Source organism: Chlamydotis macqueenii, chromosome 16 (genome assembly GCF_036417535.1).
Source record: "Chlamydotis macqueenii isolate bChlMac1 chromosome 16, bChlMac1.mat, whole genome shotgun sequence".
Taxonomy (NCBI): domain Eukaryota; kingdom Metazoa; phylum Chordata; class Aves; order Otidiformes; family Otididae; genus Chlamydotis; species Chlamydotis macqueenii.
This window is the reverse complement of record NC_141571.1, coordinates 14,192,633-14,216,671: the sequence shown is the minus strand read 5'-3', so window position 1 is coordinate 14,216,671 and position 24,039 is coordinate 14,192,633. Positions and strand designations below refer to the sequence as shown.

Sequence of the window (24,039 nt, the reverse complement as noted above, 5' to 3'; positions counted from 1 at the left end):
AGGATTAATAGTAGTAAATGTAGGGAATCAGTAATACTAAAGTGATAATAGGAGAGTAGGTAGTAAAGCAGGGATGAGGAGAACTGAAATGATTGAAATATCTGGCAGAAATCTTTGAGATGGAATTTCAGCAAAGGTGCTGCTTCTCACCGGCCTATCGGATTTGGGTTTCACGTTGAACTCAGAAAAGGCAGTGGTGATGTTGCTCTGGGTTAGCTGAGCCCTGGGTCCACATCTGAAAGTCCTTGTGACATGAAGGACAGGAATTTTATTTTGCTGTACGTTCTGAGGTTTCACAGACTAGAGAGGAGCGAGCAGCAGTTCTCTGCTGGGGCAAGATCAATAGATCCTCCCTTGACTTCGCTGCAGCTCATTAACATCAACCGTCTCTTCCAAGGGATGCTTTTTGGTCTCATTTCCACAAGGACTTAATTGCCATTTTCCTGGTGTCTGTGGCTTGTTCTCAGCACAGTTGCTTCTGTGTCAGGACGTTCGACACAAATATGTTGTTTATCAGGGAAGCGCACGGCCCAGATTTTCTCTCAAAGGTGAAGATTCATGGAAATTAGGAGAGCAGCTTTTCTGATCCCCCTTCCCCCTTCCTCCTGGATGTTGTTTGGGTGAATCTAGGTTTAGTAATTGAGGTGTCAGATTCCCTGACACCTTTTGGCTGAAAGGATGATGGTGTGGAAGCGGTGACCTCCGCTGCCATCTGCCACCGCTTAATGAAAATATACTGTGGGAATCAAGGCAACAGCTTGTCTTCATCACCTGCTTGGAGAAGGCAGACATCAGGAGTCGCTGTGCCAGCTTCCTTTCCCACCTTTCAGCGACTGGCCAGCCCTGCAGGCAGCTTCCCACCTGCTCTCCAGGCTCTCTCAGGACAAGAAAATATCTGTTATCTTTCCCCTTTTGAAGTTTTTTTTGGCTAGTTTTCATCCAATGATCCAAAATCTAGAAAACCAGGACCATCATCATATTTTTTTATGCACCAACGGAGCAAGCGCACAGATGTCCGCCCAGGTCCTGCTTTTTAGAAGGGTGGGAGCACAAGCTGCCACCCCGTTACGGCAGCAGGCAGTCCCGCTGCACGGCGATGGGGCGGGAGGGCTGAGTGTCCGTGTGGGATCCAGCCTTCACGCCTTCTTCCGTACTTTGGGGCAAGCACACAGCATTGCTCCCACTGCACTGCCCTCTGAGGAGACAAGAACACAGCAGAGGATACCCCTGATGAGATCCTTGGAGAGGGGATGCCTGGAGAGGGGTGGGCCAGGGCTCCTCATCCTGGCTTGCTCCACCCCACATCCCGCAGAGCTGCCCGTGAGCTCGGTCTCCCCGGTCCAGGAGGGAATTGCCCTGCAACAGGATCTGTTTTCTCAGCACAGTTCTCCAAGTCTCTTCCTCTGTCATTGTGACTGGGACATCACTGACCTAAGGGATGTAGCTCTGAACGATACAGGACAGATTCTCTCCTTCACAAGTGAGCATTTGGACAACCAGTCACCTGGTCAAAGATATGAAAGAACAAGAACTGAATGTCACTGAGGATACTTGGGTTACATTTCTCCTCAAGAGCTAAATATACTTAATAAAAAATGAATCCTGGTACTCCGATGAATATACAGAGCCTGTGACCCCTCTCTGGGGAACAGGGACCTGTCCCATGTCTGTGGTGACAACAGCCTTGGACCCATTAAAGTGTCTGGTGCTGAATTATATTTTCCAAGTGCTGTTCTCTGGAGATAGTTCATCTGTAAGCACCGTTTCAGCTGAAAGGGAAGGTGAGATAGAGGACACTGAAGAAGAGGATGGAGTGTTTTATTACTCACACAGAACTTATAAAATATTGAGTGTAACCTTGCATGGAGTGCTCTGTACCATGTGTTCATCCATCACAGATAAACAGCCTCACAATTAACAGTTTGTCACTGTCTGTCTTCAGCTCCACCTGAAAATTACCTCTGTAGTAACCAGAGCTCAATCTCAGCACCAGGACAGTTAACCTACCTGGAGATCAGGAGGAAGGTAAATCCTGGCCTCATTCAGATTTCTTCATATTTAGGAGGTTTGGACATAATTTCTACAGTACTCCAATAAAAGCATTGTCCTGCATGTTAGAAGTGGCTCCTTTGTGTTGGGAGTATATTGGGTTGTACTCTAAGGGCTGCAAGCAAACTTTTCCCCTACGTGAAGCTCAGCAGATAGATGGTCTTTTTGCGGAGGTTGTGTGGCATGGTCTTTCCTTTATATTACTGCTATGGTTCAGATACTCAGCAGTGCCTAACTCCATGCTGTGGGGCTTGGGAGCATCCTCTCCTCCTTTCAGAGCTGCTGGACCCCTGATGCTGGATCCTCGATGGGATCCTTCCCGTTAAGAGGGAAATAGTCCCACTTTGGCAGAAGCACCACATCCAAATGCTCCAAGGACCAGGATGAAGTCATGTGCGCTGAAAAAAACTTTTCTTCTTCCCTGAGAAGGAATTATTGAGTGAAGCTGACTGGAGAAAAACTCCTTCTGAACCAAAGACCATCCCTCAGCAGGACACGACAGAGCTGGCCTGGCCTGACTGGCTTTGACCTTCATGTAAAGGCTTTGAAAGCAGCAGAGAGCACATGTATGTGTTTACCAGCTAGCGGGTCCACAGAGACCAGTCTAGGTCCATAGGCTGACCCAGACCTGAGTCCTCAGACTTAGATGGACTAATGCACTTCCCCAGAACCCAAAACACCTTTGAGGCTCTGGGCCAAACACCTCCCGTTCAACTGCAGCGCAGAGGAGCTTCTCCTGCAGCTCTTCCCTGGAGGACAGTGAAGGGAACAACCGAATCTCTGGCCAGATTTGAAGACTCTGTGCATTTAGATAGCTTGCAAAAATATCCGAACTACTGGCTACTTAGCCAAATCAAACCCAGTTCCTAATGTCCCATGGCTACTGGGGATTAGTGGCAGCAGATTTCCATGTGTGCGATGAGAATGGGCTCTGACAGGCGGCTGGCATCCCCAGCTCCGGCAGACAACGCACTTTTTGTGATATCATTGTGGGAAAGGCAATACACCTGCTTATATTGTAGATGTATAGAATTAGGGGAGAAATCTGATTATCCCAATTACTCAGAAATGCTAAATATGTGCAGAATACAGTTTAGCTAATTAGCCTGGGAGGTTGCTGGCTGTTCGGTGGGAAGCAGAGCGAGTGTTGGGAGAAGCGTAACGGGAGTTCACAGTCTGTTATGAGCCCTTTGCATGTGGAGAACAGTGAGCATGGTGCTTCGGAGATGGGATTGCCAGCCTTAAAACAAATTACAAAGCTGAGAAAGGGAAATTCTTTTTCAAATGTCTGCTGCTTTTTAGGATTCTGGGTCTTCAAGTTTCTCATCTCATTATTCTGCGAGGAGGCATCCGCGGGAATGATGGGTCTGCCTCGCTGCGCAAACATCTGGCAGGAGCCCCTGCACGACACCTTCTCTGATGTATCTGTTTTGTGTGCTGACACTGGCAGATTCTCAAATGCTCTCAGAAGTCTGAGGAGACCATCATGGTAGTTGGTTCTGTGAGTGGCGCTGCTTCGTTTGCGTTTAATGGGCTCATTTGCACCACAGAAACGCATGTTAGAAGAGGTCTTCTGGCCCCAAATCTGCCCTGCTTTTCCCAGAGATGCAGAGGAAGTCAGGCCGATGTTAGGCAGGGTGGAGGGCGGTTCATGCTGAGTACATCCCCGGGTGTCTGGATCCAGAGAACCAGGCTGCTTCCTCCAGCTTTGCGGTGGACAAGCACCCGCCAAGCAGACCATGACCCCGTACGGGGGTTTGCAAGAGCCACACCAGTGTGAGGGCGGGACAGCTGGGGGGTCCTACTGTCTACACAAAGCTCTGCCATCAGGCCAAAGCCCAAACCTGGATCTTCTGGATGTAATCAGTGTAATGCATGCTCATCCATTGCTCCTCGTAGCCATGCTTCCTTACGTCTTTAAATAACCCCACATGGCTGTTATTCTTAACCTAGCCAGAGGACAACGTCTACCTCAGGCTTTTCTGGAAAAGTTAATTTTTCTGCTCTTAAGTCGCCAGTCATACTCAGTCCTGCTGCCAGTTTAATACAACATTATCTGGGAACTCAGCTACGAGAAGCTACGGAAGCGTTCAGGCTTCCAGGGCTGCCACCAACAGAGCTTAAAACTGAGTTGTGTGACAGCCTGCAAGAATAGATACGGTGATATAAAAACTCTGCCATGGCTTCAGACAATAAAGACTGTGTCTCCCTTCCGATGAAGAATGGCTCTTTGTTTTATTCCTTAGATGACAGGGCTGTTACAACTGCTGAGAACTATTCCGGTGCTAAATATATGGCTGTGGAATAAAGGCTCAGCAATCTGTGAACTGGGACTGAATGGATACTGGAGTGAATCATTTAAAGTACGATGAATTTCTGAAGCAGCTCATCGTGACAGGAGGTGGAGGGGCAGTAAACTCCTTTGCAGATCGCTTAGCCAAAGGATGCTTTACTTGCATGAGACGTAACCCAGGTTTCATTGCTGCCAATTTTTTTTTCTCATGGTGGGTCCCATGGCCACGTAAAGTTCCTCACTCCCAGTTTTGGGCACTAACTTGCAAACAAAAGGCATTTCAGATGGAACTCCAGTGTTTGGTGGTGAGACACTGTAGATTTTCTAGCAGAAATCCTGGGAACCCAATCCTGGAAGATTAAATGGGTATGCAGTGGTCAACCCCACATTCAACTGTAACTCGGGGCCAAGAGCTCAATGGGATTTTGCTGGACCCCATCAGAAGCAGTGATAATGTGGAGCCTGCCACGATAAGGAGGAAAATCCTGCTTCTTACTGCGGCAGTGTTGCCACGCTAGTGGAAGAGGCAATGCGCAGACATTGTTATCACTGTTCGGAGTTCACCTCAGTCTCACCAGATTAAACTTCCTTGAAATTACTTAATGTAGCAGCAAGGATTTGAATTTCCATAATGTGGCTTAGCGCTTTTCTACTTTAGCTAATCCTTGCAGACAGACCCATAAGCCAGAAGATCAAAAGACTTGAAAAAAAATGATCGGAAAGTTTGGAGTAGGGACAAGCCAAAGATGCCGTCGTTCCAGGGACGAGGAATCACCTCACCCCTCCAACAGGAGCGATAGTAGGAGGGAAGCAGGGCCGTGTGCGGATGAAGCTTTGGTGACACAAGCGAATAGAGGGCGAGTCTTTGTCCCCTTTCATGGCCAGAGGAGACACAAGAGTTCATGAGTGCCCCATGTCTGAGCTGCCGCCCCGCGGTTCAGGGTTCAGTCCCTCCAAGGTCACCAAACCCTTGCATTGTGGAGACACAACCGCTAAAGAATTGCTGTGAATGAATTTGGTTCTCCAGAGCTGCCAAAGTGGCATCTATTGACCAGCCTCTGTTTTAAAAGGAGGGAAAGGGAAAAAAGAGACGGAACAGAGAAATTCAGCTTTGCTGTTGAATAAACCATGAGCCACTGAGGAGCTGCAAGTCAGCAGGGGCAGTGCAGAAACGAAGGGGACGCAAACGTCATGCGAAAAATGAAGCGCAGGAGGCGCCTGGCCATTGTGCACCACTCTTGGAAACTTAATTGGAGAGTCGGTTGGTGGGAGGCCAAAAGATGTGTACAATAAAAGAGAGACACTCAACTAGACTGGAAATGCAAACAAATTGGGTAGCGCAACAGAAGAGATAAATTATGCTCATGAAATGAACAATGGCTGAGTGACGCGGGATAAACAGTTACATATAATAACACCACTGTTTGTCTCAGCCGTCCTAATTGGGAGGCTGGGCAGCATCCGACGAAAACTCCGCGTTGCACGTTTTCCCTTTATAATGAAGAAGATTTTCCCTCCCCCCCCCAAAGCCTCCCCCCAGTCCCATTTAGCAGCAAACTGAAAGGCCTGGTTTCATTCCACTTTCCCACAGCAAACTCATCCTGGCAGGAGCTGCATTAAGCAGGACAAGTAGAAAATGATAATAAATTGAGGACTTGCTCTTATTTCACCTTGTGACAAATCTATCCAGTGGGTGACTCGGGGAGGGCGATAAGAGCAGGGATGGGGCTGCCGCTTTCCTTTTGACGCTTGGTCATGTGGAAAATAACCCCATTCTAGCCCTCGCTCAAAAGGGCTTTCCTTTAAAAATAATGCTTTTTAAAAGGCACGGGATCCTTATTTACACTGTTGGGAAGCCAGCAGCTCGCCTCCATCAAAGTGAACGTCATGGGTCTCATTTCATCCTCTGCTTGGACTGAAGAGCAAAAACAAAGGAGATGCCGCACAAAAAGTGGTGCGGTCAATGCAGTTAACACAAACGGGGGAACTTGTTAAACCTTAGCTTTTTTTTTTTTTTAGCATGATACTGTATTGCTAATAAATCCCTGATGAGAATCTTTTGTTCCATTAAACTCCTCTAAAGCAGGGGATGGTGAGCACGAGAAAAACATGGGCTTAGCAACTTCTACCACGGCTTATTCTCACGCTTTGAACCCGATCCTCTCCGCCCCAAAGCACTTATTTCCAGCGCTCAGTCCAGTTTGTAGTGAGCTGCGCTCTCGCCCTTTAATGACTACCGCGAGCAGATCACGCTTCCCAAGGCGCTTCATCAACCCATGAAAGAGAGAGGCTGAGCTTCAGCCTCAAATGTGGGTCTAAACTTTGCACCATCTCCATCCTTAGGTATTTACCTGTTTAATCTGTTCGAGCACTTCTTTGTCTCTGTTTTCTTGCTTTGATTGACTTAAGAAAAACAGAGCTGGACCTCTGCTTCCCAGCCTGTAGCGCTTGTGGAGAGGTTGCAGCCAAGGAAGGAACCCAAGAGGTGCCCAGCTCTCCTCACCTCTGATAGCGGTGGGGACCGTGCCGCTGGGGCCGTGCCGAGGGCACCGGCGACTCCCGAGATGCGGGTGGCAGCATCCAGTCATCCTGGGTCACACAAAATAGGCTTTGCCCCCTGAAGTGGCTGGAAAACTGAAGTATCCCTAGCTTATGTGTCTTGAGGGAGGCAAGGAAGCTAGATCTGTTACCTGTAATCACTATGGCAATTAATCAGTTATTTAAGTAAGACTGATTTTCTTCCCGTGAGGCAATCAGAAGATGAAAGGCGACAGTGGTTGATTCATTTTCTCGCCACTTCGTAGAAGGGAAGTTGTTTGTGGGGACTGTGGTTGTTGGAAAACTGCTGCAGTGCCCCAAAGCCTCTGACAGCCCCGATGTGTAGCAGAAGAGTCCTTTTCCTGTTTGTTCCAATCTGAAACCCTTCCTGTCAAAAGCATTTTACTGCAACCAGAAGCTGGGCCGCTAAGTGGTTTTCATGTCCAAAATATTCTTTTCTTCCCAGTTCTTTTTCATTTTATGCTTTGATGACAGGCCTGGAGTTTCCTAGTACCTTCATTAGGGGAGAATTGGTCAGTACTTCTTCACCAATATTTATTTTTCAGCTGAAAAAATCGCTACATGTTTTTTCAACTGTAGTTTTTTGAGGGAAATTTTTCTTTTGTCCTTTTTTTTGATTGAAATAAGCACATTTTCCTGTTAGGTTGTTTTTTTTGGCAAAGCTCAAACAACAGTGTTACCAGTGATGACTAGAACTCCGCTGTCGTGGTGTGGGACATTTTAGACGGGCGATAGCGTGAAATGCAAGCAAACCACTTGGCCCATTTGCGATACCTCCAGCTTCTAATGTGCCTGAAAACTTTCCGCATGCTGCCGTGCTGTGCAGAGAGGAAAGTCTCCTGGGACAGTTTTGATCTGTAAACCCAATCACTTCTGCAGCATGAGTGCTCCGTCCCGACCCCCCAGCTGTTTGTCAGACTGAAGTGACGCCCTCGACCGCGGAGGGCGAGGGGAGATTGACAGCGGAGAGGAGCAGCCGGGCGTGGGGCAGGTGGCCTGGCTCAGCATCCTTTGCTGGGCGTTGCCGGGATGTGGTCGGAGCACGTTGAATTTGGGGGGACGCAGGCGTGGAAGTGGGGTGAGTTTACCTCTGTTTTGTGAACACGACGGTGAAGGGAAAGGCGAGGGGGCTGGTGCTGTGATCATCACAGGGAGGTCACCGGCCTAAAATGCCACCTCTTTTCGTCACTGCAGGCAGGCGGGCATCCAGTAAAAACACCACCGCAATGAGGACGTGGGTTCTGCTGACGCAGGACGATTAGTATGAAATATTAAAGAAGCTTTTTTACAAATACAACGCAGGTCTCCAGCTATCCTCTGTGTGAAATGAGGGTGTCGTTTCTAATTCCACTACAGAGATGGAAAAAGAGACAGGTAACAACTGTGCTGGAGCGCGCTGGTGGAAGCAGCTCGAGGAGAGTCAATCCCAGGAGACTGATCCGTGTTTGGGGCAACACCGGTTTGGTGTAACCAATGTGCGGGGGCCAGGCTGGGCGTCAGTGCATCGAGGCCCAGATGCCTCCAGGCTGTTCCCATGGGACTTTACGGAGCCCTTCAGCACATGATTGCAGCTGGATGTGCGCTGTGCCTCAGGTCAGCAGATGCTCCAGCACTCGACTGAACGAGGGCTGTTGTCTTCCCCAAGGAGCGGCTGCTCGTGGCATTGCGGTGGGGCAAAAAGCATCGTGTGTAGCTGCTGGCAGATGGAGAGGGAACGCTGTGAAATGATGGGAAACGCATCCCTTTGGCTTCACGTGTTGGCTTTCCCTGACCCCCCAGCTTCACAGCTAGGCATGAGGAAGCAGAAGTGCTAAGAGCACTTCTCTGTGGCCTGGGGAGGGAGATAAAGTCTTCATTGCCACTTTGCTTTCCATGAGAAACAGTTGCTCCATGAAAAAGGGGTCGTTTGTCCAGCAATTACCAGTGGAAATTTCGGGGTGGCTGTGCTCCCTCCCCTCCTGCTGCGGGATGACTACAAATGGGCTTTTCTCCTAGGAGCAAACTTGCAGTAAGACCACGGCAGATCTCCATTTCCTAGATTATTCATAATAACAATATCCTTTTCTTCCTCCCATTTCTCACCCACCCCGCGCTTCCCCGGTAATGAATTCCCTCCTCCTGCCGCAGACTGCGCGGTGACACCAGCCTGATTTGTCACGTAACGCGGCGGCCCAGCGTAAAGGCGACCTGCGAGAGCACCGCAGGGCTCTAATTATAATTTTCATTAAACTCCTTCTGTTTACGAATATCCAAGCAATCTGGCGTTGCAGCAGGAGCAAGAGGAAATTAAAGCCACGCTGCCACGGAGCTACAGGGTCGGGGAGCGGGGACCCAGCTGTTGAGCAGAAATCCAGGCACGGTTCCTCCAGACAAAGTTTTGAGGAGTTATTTCAGCTTTGGCATCCTTCCCCTCTCGAGCTCTTACCCCGGTCGCAGAGCTTGCATGATTTTCCTTCAGAGGATCTGGCCGGTGCGAGCGTGGTACGCGTGATCGATTCGTGACCTAATTAAGGGGATCAGCTGCCAGAGCTCCCAGTGCCGTGTGCGGCGAGGAGCTGGGGGAGAGCGGCCGCTGAGCCGGCCGGAGCAGGACCGGGAGGGCGGAGGGCGCGGGGCAGAGGGAGAGGGACCGCAAGCCAAGGGGAGAGCGGGGAGCTTTATCTAGCAAGGCCCTGGGAGGGTTTCCACGAAAGATCAGTGACGCAGAGACCCTTTGTCCACACGAGTGCTGGGGAGCATCGCGCCGAGTTTGGGAGTGCTCAGCCACACAGAGCTACGCAGAAAGCGGGGCTTTGCTGGCCGTGCTACCTGGACACCAAGAAACTCTCATCCTCATTTTCCCCAGCTCAATAAAAACGGCTTCAGGTGGCCTTCTGCAGGTGTTCTGGCTTCAGAGAGGTGTGTTTGTAACTCAAGCTACAGCTGACCCTTCGTGAGGAGAAAGTGCTGCAGGTGCCAGCCAGGGATTAGTCTCCCAGGGGACGCTTGGTGACAGAGCTCAAGGCAGGGGATGCTCTCAGTGTCCCTCAGACACGGCGAGTCTTTCTTGGGCTGTGTGTGGACAGCGCAGAGGAAAAACTGAGCTTGGATTTCGACCCTGAAGCAAGGGTTTCTTCCTCCTCTGGGAAACTGCTGGTAGTATATTTAAGGTCATAATTCAGCTTTGGGGTAACCAGAGGCAAAATAAAATCGCAGTTTGCAATAAGTGCCTATAAAATAGCAAAGATAGCTGTAATTTTTTTCCTAAACTGAGTGAGTCCAGCTGGTATCTCATGGGCTTTATACACCCTGAGAGTTTGGGTCCAACCCCTGAATGATTTTAAGTCTTTCTAGTGCACTTGAGAGCCCATGGGATCTCTGAGCTGTCCCCAAAGTGCTGCTCCCACATCTGGGAGGCTCCAGACAGGCTGGGCAGCCCTGGCCCAAATGGCTTCTGCACAGCTTTGTACCTTCTGCGCAAGTCCTGTCCATGCGTTTGCTCTCCCCCAGCAGCAGAGCTGGCTCTTTTACCTAAGCAGACAATGCTAAAGAGAGCAGGTCCAGAGAATTTAGGGTATATTCCCTACACCAAACAACCCTTGGCTAATTTTTCTCAGTATTTGCACTTTTTTTCCTGCATCCCCGTCATGTGAATGAGCCTAAACTTTGCATAGCGTTCCCGGCTGAGCAGAGGCAGGGATCACAGAACATAATGCCCTGTTGGTAGGAAATAAATCTCTCTATTAGAAAATTAAATTCCTGCTGATCTCCAACACTGCTCTGCCTCACAGCCTTTGTGGTGTTTGGATGGCTTCGTAAATGGGAGCAGATCTCCTGAGGGAAATGGCTGGTGAGTTAATGGCACGTCTTTGAAATACTTCACTCAACGGGGAAATTTGTGCTACTGGTGGGGGAAGGTGTCCCCCCTCCCCAGTGCTGAAGCTGTCTGCCATGCGAGGATGCATGTGGGGAGCAGCAAGGATGTTTGCCTGTGCTGGTCAGTACGAGGTGGGCTAAGACGTGACTGCAAGTCCCCAGCAGGCAGGGAAAGCCAGGGCTGCCACAGGTTGCCCAAAGAGGCGGTGGATGCCCCATCCCTGGAAACATTCCAGCCCAGGTTGGACGGGGCTCTGAGCAACCTGATCCGGTTGGAGATGTCCCTGTTCCTTGCAGGGGGGTTGGGCTGGGTGGCCTTGAAAGGTCCCTTCCCACCCAAACCCCTTCTGTGATTCTGTGATTCCAAGTGTGGAGCCTGCGCCTGGGATAAGGCCGTGCCTTGCGGAGCATCTGGCTGACAAGAATGCCAGGTGCTTGTCGCAGAAACTCATTATTTTTTGTGTCTGTTGCAAATACAGTCACGTCCCCCTCGTTCCAGTGCCCCCTCTCTCTGCTGCAAAGCTGGAGAGCCAAAGCTGAGTGATGAAACCGAGGGAGAAGAAAAAAGCTGGGGGGAGGAAGCATTGTGGGCACAACAGATTAATTTAATTATGTTTGGGAAATTTAGGTTTGAGTGTTGACGTGGGTTACAAATAAACCAAGTTTGTCATTCTTGTCAGAGTGCTTTTTTTGCCTGGATCACAAAGGCACCTGCTTATTAATTTAGCCTGATTGCTAATCTCAGCAATCAGCAATCGCAGCAGCGCGCAGTACTCGGATGCTATCAGGAGGCACAAGCGGGAGCGCAGGGAACAGGGCAGCTCGGGTACCCGACGCTGCCGCACAGACACCTCTCCGCATCCCTGAGGTCCGAGCCCCGAGGCGAGATGTGGTCGGGGAAAACCGAGCGGGCCAGAGGCTGTGGGGTGTACAAAGCCATCTCTCTCCCTTCACGTGTCCCTGCTGTTTTCCCCAGTACGTGGCCCAGCCCAACTCTTGCAGGAAAAAAAAAAGGTTTAAGAGGTTTGTATGCGTGAGTGCTTGTGCACAGCCCCTGTCTTCAGCTGAGCAAGGCGTGGTGCACAAGGAAACCCCAGCCCTTCTGAAGCCAAAACCTCAACTCCAGGCACGCAAACAGGCTTCTGCGCCGCCTCAGTGCCAGCCTCATCCCTTATGTTTAGCAAGGATTGTGCCTTTCCCGGAATGCTAAGCAGCACTCGGCTGTGTGGGACTGAATAATACCCCGTCTTGGCAGCTGGGCTGTTTCTGAAAGGCATCGGCAGCAAAAAGCCTGGGGATCAAGGTCAAAGCAGCAGCGCTCCGGAGAGCATCCTTGCCCACGCACAGAATGACGCCGGGAGGGGAGACTCCAGAGCCCAAAGGTGCCTGGCCAGGAGGAGGAGGAGGTGGTGGGGACTCGGCGCCGCGCTGTGTCATGGCAGGATGCTCCGGGCTTTGTCAGGGAAGTTGTGCTGAACCACACCGCGGGGTTAAGCCTGCCCAGGCTCTGCACAGGATGGCACTGGGGTGGGTGGGAGAAGTCCCGACCCTCGGCTGCGTTTGCTGGAGCGTGACACCCCAAGAGTGGCTGGCCCCTGCTGCAGGGCAGTGACCTGGAGTGGGGATCCCCACCAGCGACCGTGACTTCCCCAGCTCTGGCAGCACTGGTCTCCCAGCCCGTTGCAGTGACCAGTTTGCTTCTGGAACAGGAATGATTTAAAGATGTCAGGTCTGCTCTTGGAGGCCTCTCTAGTGGCTGTGTGAACAGAGGGGGCTGCAGCAGCTTCTGGGGAGAAAAATGGACCAAACGGAGCAGAGAATGGAGCTTATTGTGTCCCGTGGCCAGAGTGACCAACGAAGTCTGAGGGACGAAGTGACAAGCAGAGACCTCCTGTGCAATTAGTCTCTTGACCTCTGCGGTTCGGCGAGGGATGCTGGGAACGGAGCGGAGGATCACAAGGCCTCGAGGAAGGTTTCCCTGACAACACGTACTGAAGGAAAATGAGATTTCATGAGTGCAGCGTGTAATAGCATGCGAGATGCTGACTTGGGAAGAGACAAGGACGCGGCATGGAGCAGAGCGAGCCCCTCGGTTAGCGGGATACGAAGTCGTGGCTCAGCGAACTGCTTTTTCAGATAAACTTAATTAAACAGCGATTACAACCATTAATATTTATTTAGAAACGCAGTCACTGTGGTAAAAGCAGACTTATTGTTTAATAGTTTTTCTGCCCACAACATCTCCTCCACCTTGAATACGCACCGGCACGGGAGGGAATTTTCTGCTCACTGCTGATAGTTTCAGCCCACTGCAGCTTAGGTTGAGGATCCTTTGGATGCAGCATTGTCTTACCATTTACAAACACAAACCAATTGTATAGAAAGACTGTGTATACTAATATAATGTATCATAATAATATCAATAATAACAATAAAATAATAATAATAATAATCAGAGCAGACAGGTGTTAGTATTGCCAAACTTAAACTGCTTGAAAGAACCACAAATAAAGGTATTTGTGTTCAAAACCTAATTTGATATATTTTTAAATAGAAAATTTGAGACTTTTTAATTTCTTCCTGCTGTTTCAGCTAGCTGATCTTCAGTTTTTATCCTTATAGGATGTCTCACAGGGGCAGCAGTACTGTCACTTTGCCCTGAACTCAAGCCATCAGCCACTGCACGGCCAAAATACCTCAGGAAATCAATGCAAGCTTTTCCTCAAGAGAAGACCCGTGACCTTTTCCAGTGAAAGTCTTGGCCGCTGCAAGGGTGTTTGCACAGCAGACAAACAAAGAGCATCTTCTTAAAAAGCAAAGCCAGCTGGCAGGAAATCAAAGGCTGAATCGAGGCGTCGGGAATCCGCCCGGCAGCCCTGACCGGCACGGGAGCGCGGTGCTGGCCGAGGGCTGCAGCTGGGGCTCTTTCTCGGTTCAGCCTAGAGAGGAAGCAAACGCAGGGGTTTAGGTTGCAATTTTTCCCTGTGTTGAAGCTGTAGATCGGCTCGCAGGGGCCCACGGCAGCTGTGTAAAGCCCTGACTGGAGGGCAGCGCAGGGGTCGGAGCGGTCTGTGAGGCTGTGTCCTTACAGCAGTGCAAGACAAGGAGAGGCAGAAGAGTTTTCAAGTTGCGTTTTTACTGGCCAAGAGGAAAACTCTCTAAGAAGTTTGTGGGTAAAACATTTTTTCTTCTTTTTGGCAGGAGTATCTCCCTTAAGTCCTGGCTGGCCCAGAGCAGTAGGATCAGCCTTTCCCATTCGCTCCATTTATTGCATGCTTGTAAATTTATTTCTAACATATAATTTTAAAAAGAAATCTCTTATTAAAGGTGAACTTGGGCAGTGTAAAAGCAGGTTTGCTTGCCGGAACTGGTACATATGGGCGTGTGTGTGTGTGTGGAGGCAGAACACCCTCTTTGCAGAGCTTCCTGAGCATCTTTCCTGCATCTGTACAGGTCATGTCAGCATCTTGAGAGTGATATTTGTTATTTTGTGTTCCAATTGATTTCAGAAATGCAGTGAAAGACACAGATCCAAACCAAATAAGATTAAAGGCTTTAAAAGCTTAATAAACTAAGAAGAGCAAATCTAGCTGATAACATGGCCTTGATAGCAGCTGTAAAGGACAGGGAGTTAAGGGATTACAGGTAACTGGGACTCGTTCATCAGCATCCCCTCTTCCTTAGCAGTGTGGAGGCAGAGGGGAGAAGTTGGCCTCTCCAAGTTTATGAGCATGACAGGAGCAACAGAACATGAGGCTGTTGGGATAGAAAAAGTTTGGGGGACCAGAATTGAAACAAGCACCCCCCAGCCCATGCTGAATCAGCTCAGAGTGTCCTGCTGGCATCAGCCTCCACCAGTGCCATTGTCCTGCCGGAGCCATTGGAAACGCAACCAGAATGGTCTGAACCCTCCGACGAGAAACTGCTCCAGATTTTGAGATCTCTTCTAAAACCCTTTTCCTATTCCGCCGCAGGCTCCATCATGTAACACTCCCCTCCAGCTCCGGCACGGCTTCCCTCTCTGGTGAAGCCAGAATGGTGTAGAGACCTTGAGCAGGTCCCGTTGTGCCGGCTCTCAGAGCCTTTCTTTGCTCACGGTGTGTGAGCTATGTGATAGGACTCCTGCAAACCGCAGAACATCTCCTCTGCCTTTCTTATCTCTCCCGGCCGTATAAATGAACGATGGCCCAACAGAGAGCTTCGCCTTGTTCTGTTTGCCTGGCTAACAATGGCTTCGCATGGTTATTTGCTATCCCATTTTCACTCCCATCAGCAGAAATGTGCTTTATTTCAGGAGAGAAAATTCTGCCACAACGATGCTGATCTTAGTACCACAGCAAATCATTTAATTTAAAGAATGAAAGGTAAAAATGTTCTATGGGCTAGAGAAGCAAAGGGAGCAGAAGGAATCCTGTTTTTAATAAGAATAGTTGTAAAGAAGAAAAATTTCTCCTCCCTGTTGGAAAGGTCCTGTCAGCTGTGAATGGGTTGAAACCTGTGCCACAATCTGTGAAATGTCTCTTTACAAGCAATATCTCTAGAATATAATGGGCTTCCTCAACAGAATAGCGTGAATCGTCGTAAAGAACACTACAGCAAGGATATTGCCCTGCAGAAACTTGGCAGCAGCAAAGATGGCATCTCCCCTCCTCGACAGAGGGATGCAGGAGAGGTTCAGTGCGAGGGTGCGGAGATGTCGGTACCCGTGGGCAGGGGCAAGCCCTCACCCTGCCATTTCCGAGCCGCATTGAAGGAACCTGGACTGACGGGCACCACGACGTTCTCTACACCCCAGCCCCAAATCAAAGCCTGTTTAGCACAAACATCAGCCCTGTCTGCCTGCAAATCCCAGCAGCTTTTAATGGGCAACAGACCCGTAGTGTAATGAGTGAAATGGCTGTTTGTCTGTTTGTTTTTAGCAAATATTTTCTTAATTACGGCAGGTTCCTGGGGAAGCAGGGACAAGCCCAGGGTGGTTTCAGGCTGCGTTTCTGGTGGCTGGATGGCCGCGCAGACTCACTATCTCTGTGTCAGTAATACAGAGTTTCATCAGTAGCACGTGCGCTTGTCGTCAACACACGTCTTACAGGAAATTGCTTTTATTTTTTAAAAAACAGCTTTCCTGAGGTCACACATGACACAAAAGTGCACTGACCCCGCTCTTGCTCCCCTTAGCTGAACCAGCAGACACGCATGGCTGATCTCCACGCTGGCTGAGTCACGCCAGCAGCTCCCAGGGACACAAAACCATAGAAAAAAAGCAGAGAAAGTGGCAAAGGAACGTAAATCAGAAGAGAAGCAACCTGGAGACAAGGGCAGTTGCAGCACAGAAGAGGGAACTATGACATGAAGCTAACTTCTGGGATGATGGGGAAAAGTCCAGTGTGGCCAGGGACCAGAGATGTCTCTAGGAGCTGTGCCCCAGTCTGAAGTCAGTGTAGGCTGGCAGGTCTGTCTCCAGGACGCTGGGCACCTCTCACTTCGCAGACCAACATTTTCCCTGCTCCAAACAAGCCAGGAAACGTCACAAAGCTGCAGAAGCACAAGCTTTCCCCTTTTATACAGCCCCAATGGCAAATGTTCACTTGTGAGAAGAAAACACTTCTCCAGACATGGATGCCCTGATTCTGGAGTGGGAAAACTCATGGCAGAAGGCACGGGTGGAAGGGTCTGTCTTTATCCCCCATACCAGGGCCTGAAGGCAAGAGGGGAAGCTGAGCAGGGCTTATCTCTGTGGAACACACCCCCGTTGTGTCCCCTGGGTTAATTGATGCTCCGTGCGACACACATCCCACGTTAATGTAACGCACAAAGCCAATTAAATGCCTGATTGGATGAAGCAGTCGCAGTCAAGTGACCCATTGCCGGCCAGTCAGGATTCAAAATTTCCAAATATCGTTAAGGCATGTGCGTTAATCCCCTCCTAAAAGATTAAGATTTAACCTATTGCTGCTGGTTCTGATGAGATACAGAAAATCTGCTGGGCTGGGGGCAGGGGCAGAGCGGGCTGAAGGGCGCCATGAAGGCGCTTGCCCTGTCCCAGCCCCACAGCCCTGCGCGTGGCCGTGCCGCACATCTCTCAGCATCTTCCAGGCAGTTCACACTGATCAGAGCAGGGCAGCGTGTGCTGCTTCAAAGAGAAAACAAATTATTTTGCAGAAGAGGGAGATCTAGCGGCTGCCTCCATTCCCTCCCCAGTCTCTGCGCCCCTTTGCCAGTGAAAAGAGATGTCGGAGAGGGACGCTGATTGATCTCCCTTAGCCAGGCCTGCTATGGATTGCTTTGAAATACAGATTTTTGTTGAACTTCCAAGGTAGCGTTGAGAATTTCAATGCCTTCCTAGCCCAAGAGAGGTGTGAAAGTGATTTCCCCCCTGATCCGGGAGGGAGGAATAACGGTCATTCAATAGATGTGGCTTCCCTCGTCGTGTGGCTTGACTGGGACCTGCAACCACTCACATCCTTAAATGCTTTGAGCCACTACAGATGCTCCAGTGCCTGGTCCCCAGCTGCCGTTTAAAAGCTGAGCCAGGGAAAGATGTCACATAGCTGGTTACACACAGTGGACTAGGTTCACCCATGGTGAACGTCTAATTAGTAGTCAAATTAATATTGACTATGGATGGTAAATTGTAATGATTTATTTTGGTGAAGATAAATATGAAATGCCATGATGCAATCCCAGCGTAGTGCTATGACACTGCGTTGAAACCTTACCCTGACAGGGAAATCTCCTGCTGTGCCCTAGCCCTGGGAAAGTCTCTGGTCAAGGCGGGGAGGTTGGTTGCACGCGTTAGAGAAGACAAGCAAATAGGAGATCTCTGTGTGTAGGGCTGGGAAAATCCTGCAGGAACCCTTCTGCCTCCTCCACTCACTCTTTCAGCTATAGATTCAGTATTTAAAGGCGGTGGGGTTGTAAAGGCGAACATGCAATTGCACGTTTGCTGTGCTCCTTCAGCTGCATGCCTAACACAGCCCTTCAGATCCAGGTGACCCGTTGTTCCCCAGATGATGGCTACAGATGAAAAGCACATATTTATGCAAATATGACGTGAAAGTCAGGCCCAGCACTTCAACAGTAGTGGAGTTTTGTTTCTAGAACACAGTACTAGCCTTGAACCATGTTATTAGCACGGGAGAGGAACACAGCCTGTCCTCCTGGAAAACCGATGTGTTTGCAGAATTTCTTTGCTGGGTGGTAGCATTTTCTGCGGGGCAAAGGTGGAGGAGAGAGTTTCCTCCTCTCTCTCTGATGGATGTGCGCTGGAGAGCAGAAACATGAGAGGTGTCAGGAATGATGGAGTGATGCTGAAGGCTCTGACAAATGAGCTCTTCGAAGTCCTGCTGCAGCCATTTAAGACGTTACCGTCCCGCTGCTCACCTCTGCCCTCTGCCCAGGCCACCTCCCCATGGCACAGTGGGATGACGTGCCCCCGCACAGGCACTGGAGCCCACTGGTCTGCGTTAGCTTAGCCATCAGAGGAGATGGGGTGAGTGCGAAGTGGAAGGGGGGGTGTGTAGACACACATTCTGTCCTACTGACCTGGCTCGTAGGCAGTAAATTGCTTTGGGAACGGAGTCACATCTTCAGCTGCTGCAGTGATTTGCTCAGGGAGCGCGTCAAAGCCTTGAGAATAAACATCACGAGCCCCGCAGCTCTAAGTCTCCTTTTCCTTCTCCCTTCCAGCTCGCTGCATTAGAGAGGCAAGTGTTCGATTTCCTGGGATACCAGTGGGCCCCCATCCTAGCCAACTTCCTCCACATCATCATCGTTATCCTCGGCCTGTTCGGCACTATTCAGTATCGACCTCGCTACATAGTGGTGGTAAGTAACGCCGCTCTTGTTCAGAGCCACTCAAAGCTCTGGTGGGATTCGGCAAGCGATGAGGAACTGAGTAAATCCCAAGGGAAATCAGGCGTGAGCGTTGTAAACAATTTTAGCAGGAGGTGCTGTGCTTAGGAACACGTTGTTCAGTGTGCTGCAATATCGCTGTACTCACTCCAGACTTGGAAGGAATCAGATAATTATTGCTCGTACCAAAGTAACTGCGCAACGGACAGGGAGAACCAGATGCTGGGCAAAGGCACGCAGCAGCCCATCCGCTCCCTCCAAACTTCTGCCCCTGTGTCTCTAATCAGGCAAGGGACCATCTGCTTATGGGGGGGAAAAAAAACCCAAGGAAGAAAAAAAAGATGGCAGTGCTGACTCAGGGCATTTAACTGCCCCCAGCTGCATCACATATATATAAATGCTCATTCCAGTGATTTCCTAATGCTTATTGCTTCTTTTCTTCCCCTCCCCTCCCCGTTCCCTTCTAGTATGCCATCTGGACTGCAATTTGGGTCACCTGGAACATCTTTGTCATCTGCTTTTACTTAGAAGTGGGAGGGCTCTCAAAGGTGAGTAGGAGCTTTATGGGTGAGTGCCCAGGCTTTGCACCAAAGGGGATGGGGCTTGGTGGTGAGATGAGGGTGGGGGTGGTTATGGGGGGTGGCAGGGGGCTGCCTGGGAGCGGGTCCTGTCCCGTTGCTTATGGAGAGGGCTGCTGGATAACTGCTCATTGCACGGTAAAAATGGGGAGCTGGTGCTGGTTTCTGCAGCCTTTTGCTGCTCAGTGCAGGCGGTGGCTGGAGTGAGCCCAGCTCTTGTGGCAGGTGGAGTGAATTTGCTTTCTAAAGCTGTGAGCAAGCCTGGCAGCAGAGCCGTCCTGAGGGGAGATGGGGTTTGTGAGCTAATTCCCAGCCGTGATGCAGAGGTGGCTGAGGGAGGCTGTGAGCTTGCTAGATTACAGCTGATCCTCTTGTGACCCGATAACACCTTGGGGAGGTGTGTGGCACGGAGGGGAAGGCTCTCCTGCAGCAACGCGTGTGCCAGGCTGACTTGGACCAAGGACTTTGCTGTAACTCCTTCCTTCACCAGCTCTGGATGTTTTCTTGCCTCCTGCTGAAGACCCAGTGCACTTCAGCAGCAGGGACAGGTACCTCGTTGTTGCCACACCAGGCAAAATATTTCCCATTGCACCTTTTGGGAGAAGCTCCTCTTTGAATGGAGAACAAACCAGAGGGATGCTGGGGTGCATCTCCTCCAGATGTGGCCTCAGAAGTGATGTGGCTTCAGTCTTAATTCTTCCTTCTTAAATACAGTGGTAGTTATCCACAGCTCTTGGCCAGGGCTGTGGTGAGTCAATGGGTGAAGCCCTTTGAAGGTTAGATAAGCTAAGTGTTGCTGTCTGCTTAATGAGGGCTGAGTCAGAAATAATAAAAATGGGAGGCAGGCCCTAAATTAAGCCTGGGCTGTAAGCAGTGAATTACTAAGCATTGCTGTAGCTTAGCAGACTTGGAGTGATTACAGGATAGAAGTTCATTTCAGAGCACTCTACATCTGGCCTAAACCCCCAGGTCACACATCTAAGTTGCAGTCATAATTGGAACTGCGCTGTTTTTTATCAGCCCTACAGCACGTTGTGAGTGACAGCATAAATCCTTTGCAGATAAGAAAATGTAACTTCCTAATTCCTCCATTTATCCCCATTTCCCCTCTCAATTATTCACAGAAACTTTGAGACAGTCCTTGCTCAAAACAGTGATTGCTCATGGTCTGAAAGCTCCGCCTGGGATGATCTCTGTGCTGGCTGTGACCAACTGAAAAAGACTTTTATGTATCTATTTTAAAACTGCCTTCTGCAGATGAAATATTGGCTTGATAATCTGCTCTGGGAGCTTCTCTGACAGCCAGGGTTTGCTTCCAGCCAGCTGATTACTTGTGTTTGCTGATCCCAACCTGCCCCGCAACGTGTCGTGCTCTGCTCTGCAATCCAAGCAGCACGGCAAACTCCACCTTCTCCAGAGCATCCTCGTCTCACAACCTTGCTCTGCGCTGTGGCTCGTTTTAGCAAAGCCAGGACTCGGAGTGTCACCCTGCGGGGTGACACTTATGATTGGGGGCTTTTTACAGAATTGGGCTGCAGTATAGCTTGTTATCGACTCAGGCTTCCCTCTAGAGCTGCAATGAGAAATTAATGCTGTTAGTTTGGTGGCAACTGGCAAAAACAACAGAGTACGTGTGCTTGTTTGGTGGTAGAATCCTCTACAGCCTTGCCTCTCTTCTTTGTGACTTATTTTTGTTGGAAAAGGCTGTCTCGTGAGGAATAAAACTCGACGCTGGTTTCTTTCCTCCTCCTCCCCTTTCACTGAAGTTACCTGGGTCTTTGCAATGACAAAACAAACCCCTCATTTCTCCAGGAGAACAAAATGCACCCTTGGAACAGGAATTAAAGTTTCTGTAGGACAGCGTGGTGCTTTGCAAGCTGGACTCAAGAGCAGCGTCGCTCTCCCACCGCATCTCTAGAAACCTGATCCAAAGCCAGCTGACATCTGCGGAGTCTTATTGATCTCTGGTCTTGGGACCAGACCCCAGAAGGACACCAGGGCTTGGATGAGCCAGTGTTGGATGGGCTTTTGGAAGGGGCAAGGGCAGGGCAGCATCAGCTGGATGGAGGTAGGAGGAGCAGGTACATTTGTGTGCCCTCAGGGGCCTTGGTCAAAGCTGTCCTTCAGTTCCTAGTGAGAACAAAGTCAAAGCTTGTAATAAGCCTGGCAGTGGGCAGGTAGATTGCAAATATTAGAAGAGGAGCTTTGGTGGAGCGAGGCTGATGGAGCTGGCCAGGTAAACACTAACTCATTAACTGCCAGGCTAAGCACGGATATGCCGGGGAGCGTTTCAGACAGGGCTGTGCTCCTCTGCAAGTCCCTTCAGGGCTGATAGCTGAGGAAGGTCTTCAGGTCATGATTCCTGGAGAGCGTGTAGGAGAGAGCTGGGGCAGTGGGAGAGCCGCATTCCTGCCAGCCCCGTGCTTGCCCCGCTATCCCTGACAAGGGCAGGCTGCCAGGGGAACCTCTGTCAGCAGCCAGCTAAATTATAATGACAAAATGCAGAAAGGGCAGTGAGCTAGAAAGAATGGAGTTTGCTAACTTGGCGGCTGGTCACGACAGCCTAGCACAACTGAGATGGGTGATAACTCAGGTGGGTGAGAAAGGGGACAAAGGATCCAAGTGTTTCTGCTGTAAGATGTTAGAAAGAGCCAGGAGAATTGAAAATAAAAATGAGGAAATGGTTATGTGCACTTATTGCAAATAATTCTTTGTGCTCCAGTGCCTAGAGCTGATCTCACAGCGGTGAGGGTGTGCAGGGCGCAAGCAGGGAAGCGCTGTGCAATACATGTTTGTAGCCTCCCAGTTACAAACTGTCACCAGTAGAACATGGACTGGTATGTGTGTGGTTATTGAATCGCATTTTGGGGGCTGGCTCTCTGCCTTCCTTCACCAAGCAATCCCTCCTCCACTGCCCGTTTCCTCCTTTGGGTTGTCTCCCTGCTGCTTCTCACCCTGTTTCCTCCTGTCTTTCACTTCATTGCCTGAAGTGCTCCTTTATCCTCCAGGTTTCTCCAGCTGTGGAAACCCTGAGAATGGCTATTCTGGCCAGCCCTGCTCAGGGTAGATACAACTACTTACTAACCATCTGCCTCCTAACCACCAGTTATATCTACGCTGAGTTATTTTTATTGAAAAGGAAAATGCTCTTTCCTGCTCTGTAAATCTGTTCTCTACTTCTTGGAAGAACTAAACTGGCCTGAGTTCTATTTTTCTACCCTATCACTTTTCATCTTGCAGTCTCCCCTTGGTAGGAATAAGAGTGTGAAATATGGCATGGCAGAACTTCCTTAGGTGGCCAGACACAAATGGATCAGCATAAGAGTCTAAGAAAGCCCTTCCCTTGTTGCTGCAAGGGCTTCCCTCAGCACGTAGCCTATGCCAGTTTGCTGAACATGCTTTGCCAATGCGCAGGCAGGAGAGAGAGCAGCCTGGATTTGAAGGGTTGCTTCTCAGCGCTGGCAGTGAGATGGTGGTGTGTATCTGAACAGCTTTTGGCAGCGCTGCCCTGCTCTGCTCGTACTTCTGAGTGCACTTGCAGCATCTGGGGGAAATGCAGCCTCTCCCAAAGTGCTGTACCACTGTGCTGTGGTGGGGCTCCCAGCCGAATTCCCAGATTGCCGTTCCTCCTCCTCCTTTGGTCTGTTCCATCTCCTCCTTTTCTCTTTGTCCATCTGGCCGTTTGGTTAGGTGAATGGTTGGGAGCTATCTCGGTTAAGCTTCTCCCTGCCTACTCGAGTGTGAAACATACTCCCTCCTGCAACCCCCTCGTCCGAGTTAATTATTAAAATCCTGCTGGTAAGACATAGGAGCATCTGTCTGTCCAGCTGCCATGCTGACTGACGCTTTATCGTGTACTTGAGAAGCGTTCGGAGAGGTTTGAGGAATGGTGTTGTGTATTTCAATGTATTCCTTTGTATTTTCCCTCTGGAATTACTCATCTTGGAATGGTGATTTGATTTTTTTTAACCTTTCCTTTATATTCTCTTGTCTACCCAGTGCTTTGATCTGAATCCATAGCTGTGATGGTCTAAATATCCTCTTGAAATGGAAGCAGCCCTTATTAGTCAGGTGGGGGGGTTATTTGTATTCCAGAAAATCTGGATGGCATCTTGGAATAACTTTGTACCTGGAAAAATCACTGTGAGGAGATGGATAAATGCATTCGTAATTACAGCTGTCCCTGAACTCCACCTAAATTTAGAAACGGGAAGCCTGGGATTTGGCCTTGAAATGCTGTGGCATTGTCAACAAGCCCGCTGAGAAACAATGCGAGCGCCTCGCTGCTCTCTGGGCGATACAGCTATTCAGCACACATGGCTAAAAGACAAACATTGTATTTCCCATTTTGATAAGAAATGTTTCCATTTTAAAATGATTTAAAATGATTCTGCTATCAAGCTCTTGGGGCTCCCATACAGGCTTCAGTTTGTTTCCAGAGCCATTACAGCACTGGCTTGCCTGATAATTAAGGAAATCTGGGGGGAGGCAGTTCAGAAGGCTGTTAACAAGAAATAAAACCACCTCTGTGTCCCTTAAAAAAATAATTTCAGAACAGCTTTCAGAAAACTGTTTTAGAAAGGGAACACAGCTGGCTCTGTGGGTGTCGGGTGGGTGTGAGTTTTCCCGTGGGACACAGCGGGGAGAGGCTGGGGGTGGAAAACAGACTCTGAAATGCAGGTACTGCAGTTTTAGCGCTGTTGTCTTCCTTCTCATGCTGATGGCAACCAGGTGCTACAACAGTTCAGAGTGATATGTGATTTTTTTTGGCTGGCCTTCAACATCCTTCTGAGAAGGAGCTCGTATCACTCTTTGCTCATGTTTCTCCTCGGGCTGAAGGTTAAAGAGGGAGCA

At 49.7% G+C, this 24,039-nt stretch overlaps 1 protein-coding gene across 2 annotated transcripts in view; it reads left to right on the top strand.

Moving 5' to 3' along the window:
* The window catches only part of NKAIN4 (sodium/potassium transporting ATPase interacting 4), a 51,048-nt gene that overhangs the window by 6,943 nt on the left and 20,066 nt on the right, over positions 1-24,039 (top strand). For both annotated transcript variants that reach the window (XM_086760914.1, XM_010124924.2), the window contains exons 2-3: positions 18,443-18,580; positions 19,075-19,155. In XM_086760914.1, the coding sequence (XP_086617040.1) occupies positions 18,443-18,580; positions 19,075-19,155 (219 nt within the window). The remainder of the gene's footprint in view (positions 1-18,442; positions 18,581-19,074; positions 19,156-24,039) is intronic.